Genomic DNA, 6,000 nt, shown 5'->3' on the forward strand with positions numbered 1-6,000 from the left:
TAAAAAAAAAACACAGATTATTGACGTTTTAAGGACGTTGGCTTAAAACTTGATGGGTGATGACTTCAGTATTGACTGTATGCAGTCGGCTGACAAAAAATCTATAATGATAATAATAACTTTATTTATAGAGCTGCTTTAAAAAACAGAGTTTACAAAGCGCTTTGATGGACGAGAACAAACATGAAGCTCAGGCCAAACAAAATTAGGATTTAAGAAGATGGTCGGGGAAGACGATGAAAGACGAGGACGGTGAGAGCAACGAAACATAAAAGCTACAAGATAAATAAATAAATTACTTTTTAAAATAAAAATAGTCCAACTGCACACTGGACGTACAAAGATACGTCTTATTTATCTAACAGGCTCTGTAATTCTGTTGGGTTTGATACATCAGGTCAGACACTGGGATCCTGCTTCACAGGGATTAGTCAAGTTGTCATGACTGTGTGTTCTTGCTCCGTTCATCTCTCCAGGTAGCTCCTCTGTGCGTGGGCAGAGCAGGAGCATGCGTGGTGGCCGTCAGACTGTGATAACGCCAACGCAGACGTTCAAAGGAGGACGGTGACTCGTCTGTGTCACCGCTGACGAAGTCACACCAAGAAAAAACCTGCCAGACACCAGGAAGCCAGAGACCGACGGCAGGTTCATCAGATTTGACTCTTTCCTGCCGCTCATCTCGACGTTTTTTTAAAGGGTTAAAGTCACGTGTCAGGTCTCTGATGATGAAGTTTTCATGTTTGAGCATAACTTCTGCCACTGACGCGGCTGATGATGAGGAGGAATCGGCGAGCATGACAGAACAGCTGTCTCGCTTGCCTATTATTTTGTTCCTGTAGACAAGGTGGGACACACACAAACCTGCATGTCTGCTTTCAGCTTCTATTTCTGCTGACAGAAAGGTGAAAGAGACACAGAGAGAGAGAGAGGGAGGAGAGGGAGAGATTGTCAGGACTGTTGAGATGCCTCATCATTTTTTACACTCTCAGTTTTCCTAACAATATCTGATCGTGTGTTATTGATGCTGTTTTAATGTATTCCCTATTATTTTCTGCTGCACTTGGCACACTGCTCTCCTCTTTCTTTCTGTTTTTTTTTTTTTGTTTCACCCGCTGACAGATGAAACAAAGACTTTTGACATAATCAGCACAACCTTATGAACAGCCATACTGTAAGAAACTGTGACGCTCTTTATTCATCACACGCTCTATCGAATATTTCTGCGCTCGTGTGTCTTCCACGTTGCATCAGCTCACATCTGAGGCCTACAGCGTCGAAGCTTTTTTTTTTTTTTTTTTAACAACCTAAGCTGGAAAATCCTCCAACTTTTTTCTTTTTGTTTTTTAATATTCTAATCCAGCCATTGTTCCCATAATTGAGGTCCATGAAGTGCTGTTACTGGGTTTATAGCCTCAGTAATAATCAGAGTAACTGTGCCCCTTTTGTTCTTCCCTGTAGGGAAATTTTTATTTTCAATTTTCCACAGAGCACAGGGTCAGCTATTTACAGCTTTTGGTTTTTACACAGGGTCAGTCCAGCTTTTCTGACTCCACTATAGTTGTTTCCTCAGTGTGTGTGTGTGTGTGTTAGTGTGTGAGATTGAGAGTATATTTTTATCTCAAATGAGAATCTTTCCGCTTCCCCTCTCCACATCTTCAATTCCCTGCTGCTTTCTCTTCATCCCCTTTTTCTCATTTCATCACCACACACACACACACACACACAAATACACAAATACACACACACACAAAGCAACACACACGCATGCTACGTTTTAAAGCAGAACTGGATACCCAGACACAAAATGAACAACAGACCTATAATGAGCCCATGAATTTTTATATTCAGCCGGTGTAATGTTTTGTTTGATGTCGGGTTCAAAGCGTTATTAGATTTCACGCAGCTGCACACAAAGTATGAGACATTAGTGTTGGAAACGTGTGTGTGTGTGTGTGTGTGTGTTCATGTTTCAGTAAACTTACTGTACACGTCAAGACGACAGTTCGACAACACAATCACGGCGACTGCAGGTTCACACGCCACAATCGCTTTATGCTGTATGCTTAATTTTGTGTTTCCCCCCTCACACGTGTGTGTTTGTGTGTGTGTGTGTGTGTGTGTGTGTGTGTTTATTGTCCGTGTGTGTTTCTGAAGTGGGGCTACATTAGCCCTAGATCTGTCAGTTCAGACAGGAAGCCTGCTTTGCCTCTCACTGTTAGAGTTTCATGCACACACACACACTGAACCACAACAGCTGAAAGCCAAGTGCCCCAGAAGCCGGCGTAGATTGAAAAAGCCCTTCCATATTTTGCCGCCACTGACATCTAAAAAGCAGAGACGGGCGGGCAGGCAGGCAGGCAGGCTGGCGATTCCCCACAGCAGAGCTGATGTTTATTCAAGCCTAATGCTCGGCTGCATTATTCTATTTTCTCCCCCCCTTCAAACCTGCCTGCTGTTTATTTAGAGAGTAATTCTCTTCGGATCAGAGCTGGAGAAGAAGTGTGTCACCTCCACTGTGTCGACTGGGAGAGAGTTTGAGGTTAGAAATAAAAAGACAGACATTCCAAATCAATCTATATATTGACTGTATATCATGTAAATAAATGAATATAAGAATCTGTATTATGCGTTATGCTGTATATTATACAGTGCACACTAAATATGCCATGCGTTATCGTGTGTTTCTTTTTGTACCATGAGTCGGAGAAAGATGGTACAGCTGCTCAACTTCTCTTTTTGTACCACAATACGACACCTCCTCTTTTACAATATAAATTATGTATGTACAATATATATATATAAATATATATATATATATTTATGCTGCTGTAATATGCTGTTATTGGTCTTTTATACATTAAAGTCAAGATGTGATTTAACGCTCCTTTCTGTGAAATACTAATGCACAAACAGTTTAACAGTAACAACTAAATCATGTTTACGGTACAGATGTTTTCACAAGCAGTTTCCATTTGTCACCGCAGCGCTATAAATGCCAATATGGTGTAAATTTGTATGTTTATATGTGGCTCTTATCTCTAATGGCACCCCCCATTGGAGCAGCCCCAGCAACCGACTGTGCAGTTCAAAGGTTTCTGTGGTTTTATGAAGCTTTTTCTTCTGCTTGAGTGTGGCTCTGAATTAATTTTCCAGGCTCGGAGGTTAATATGAATCTTCATTACTCTTAAGTGTGGATGATTTAACTTAAAAGCAGCAGCCTGAGCAGGTTGAAGTGTTTGCAGAGTGAAAAAAAGTGTGCAAGGAAGAGGAATGCTCACAATTTACAGATACTTTAACCCGGGGACAGCCGCCAGTAGCCAGCTGATTCACTCTGTTATTTATTGCTAGTGAAGCTTTAAATCATAACCAGCTCTGACAAACGGTTCCCGGTGGCGCTGAGAAATGATGCCAGTGACCTTGTCTCGCCGTCTTAACAGCACCTGAGTCCATTACGCCTGACAGGAACAAGAAGGAGACAGAAAGTGCCAGACCGTGTGACTCCGCACATTCCACATCCGAATGCAGACGTAACCTGCAAACGGTTCAGACATGCAGCTGCACATTTCACCACAAACATCAAGCAAGGTCAACAACACAAGACGTAGCAGCCAGCGAATATCACTGACTAGTCCAACAGCAGTCAGCCCAGCTCGGCGTCTGTCTCTCAGCCTTTTATTTCACCAAGCTCTCACCAGCCACTAAAAGTCAGTCCCAGATTTACTCTTGTCTGCTGGCTTCTTTAACGTCCTCTTCTGTCTTTTTGCCTCTTGTCATTACGTCCATAGAGGCTGCTGAGCCTGGTTATATCGCCCAGCTCCGGTTCTGGCACGACACCGGCTGCGCTCCCCATCAGCATTCTCTGAAACCTCCTCCTCTTCTTCTTCCCGGTGGTCCAAACCTCCTGTGGTACAAACACTAACACTCCCCCGGTGCTCTGAGCTCGCAGTCCGGCTAACAAACTGAGCTAACAGCAGCTACGGTTGGCAGCAGTTTACTTCACTGTCCATCATAAACTCTGTAAATCACAGAGAGTTGAGGCGGAGCAGCCGGAGGACAACAGAGGGAAAACCAGAAAACATTTCCTCCATAAAATATGATCCAGTTTCACCAGAATCAGTGAAATAGTTGGTGCTGTATGACTTAGTGCCGTAAAGCGTGCGATCACTTCTCGCGGATGATCGTGTTGTCAACCTTACTCCAGGTGAAATGAAATGAGCAAGGTGTGTTTTCTGGGGTTAATTGCCTTCGATGGTGTTATCACAGATGCAACACTACTGTCATCCATAACGTTATCGTCACTCAGTCTTTTCAGGTGTTTATTTTGTTAAAACCCGAGTTCACTCTCGCCTTTAAGGAACAAAAGTGTGTGATTACACTTGGAAGTTCATTGTAGACCATTGAGACGGTTAACTAAACAAATCTCATTGATCATGTCAAATCTTCCTCATAGCTGAAATTTAAACATGACAGCTGCAGAATTTGAACTAGTATTAATATCTTTATGACAATGGAAAAGATGCTTGTGTTGCTCTGCAGACGATGAAGGAGTGTGGACTCATTTAGCATCTTTATGTAGTTTTAAAGACTACTAATAGAGTGATTTGTTAATTAACACAGTACTGCAGTATCTTTTTCTAATTCATGCAGCGATGATTAAGTATTTATGTGGCATATAGACTTCTTGTTTAATTAGCCAAGCGTGAAAGTTTGGATTTTTCGCTGACTCACTGTATCTTGCGAGATGAGTCTCCTGCAGCAGTCCAGCAGGACACGAGGAGGATGTTATGTCCTGCAGTGTTAATCTACAGATGTACAGATGTCCAGCATGACAAGCGAGCGCTTCAGTTGGGTTATTACAAAAATGTCCTGCAGAAAACATGAGCTGATTCTTGTGGGGCAGATTAATTAACTGCAAAAAGAAAAGAGAAGTGAGGTTTGACCTCAGCGGTTTAACGGTGGCAGGTGGATTTGATTAGATTCAGTCACATTTTGTGATTCGTGGCAGGATTACAAGATGATTGCATCAAATTGATTTCATTTTTTCTGTTGTTATTGGATAGAATAACACTGGATTGCAAAAAGCATCGAGCTGCTCTCTTCGCTTGGCTTTTATTGTCTCACTGGCAAAAACACTTCACAACAGTCATTTTTCACCCTTGTTCCCCCCCCTCCTCCCCTCATCTCTCTGCTCTAATTTTACCATTTTGCTCGGAAATCATGCAGCTGCTCCCTTCAGTGCATCTTAATGAGATCTGAGTCAGCAGGGTGTACTCTGTTTCGGCATGCCAGAGCACAGTGAAGAATATTTGTGTCACACAGCTGGCATTTCATTCCAGCTCCGGGGTTTGTACAGCAGAAATAAGCTGTTATCCCTCCATCAATATATGGGAAAGCACAGGAAGTGCTGTGTCACCAGAGTGTGTTTCTTTCTCCTCTCCCCTTTGTCAGTAATGAAATAACACACGAGAAGGAGACGTTGATTTATTCCAGATGGACTGTTAGTACTGTCTAGTGAGCCTGCTCAGTATTGAGTTGGAGAAGCTGGTGTTTCCTCTCTTTCAAAGAGCATCATTGATTGCCTACAGCACGACAGGGAGAATTAGACGGGACAGATGGGATGTTAGGAACACTGTGACAGAGGAGTGATGAAGGCCGAGACGTTGTGCAAGGTTGCCGTCTGCTGGATCTGTGGCGGAAACACAGTGTAAACACAATTTATAGAGTTTACTGACAGTGAAACTGCTGCGATGCTTCTTACAGATCATGTACGTATGTATTATTAGTTTTCAGTTTTTTAGTTTTATTGGTCATAGTAGGTTAACACAGGATCAATGAAATATGTTGAGAAGTGAGATAAACAGGTTAGTTCTGCTTTAACAGCACAAACCTAAGACATAATAATAACATTTTAATTCAAATCTGTAGAGATAAAAATAAAATTAACAAAATAGAATATGCATAGTAGTACTGTACATTGTATAAATATGAAAGGATTGTGCT

The 6,000-nt window shown here is 42.1% G+C and overlaps 1 protein-coding gene across 5 annotated transcripts in view; it reads left to right on the forward strand.

Annotated features, from left to right (window-relative positions):
* The window catches only part of klhl5 (kelch-like family member 5), a 56,357-nt gene extending 54,412 nt beyond the window's left edge, over nt 1-1,945 (forward strand). For all 5 annotated transcript variants that reach the window (XM_027282682.1, XM_027282683.1, XM_027282681.1 and 2 more), the window contains one exon: nt 477-1,945. In XM_027282682.1, the coding sequence (XP_027138483.1) occupies nt 477-533 (57 nt within the window). In that variant the 3' untranslated portion in view covers nt 534-1,945. The remainder of the gene's footprint in view (nt 1-476) is intronic.
* The last annotated feature ends 4,055 nt before the right edge of the window (nt 1,946-6,000 follow it).

Source organism: Larimichthys crocea, chromosome X (genome assembly GCF_000972845.2).
Source record: "Larimichthys crocea isolate SSNF chromosome X, L_crocea_2.0, whole genome shotgun sequence".
Lineage (NCBI taxonomy): Eukaryota > Metazoa > Chordata > Actinopteri > Sciaenidae > Larimichthys > Larimichthys crocea.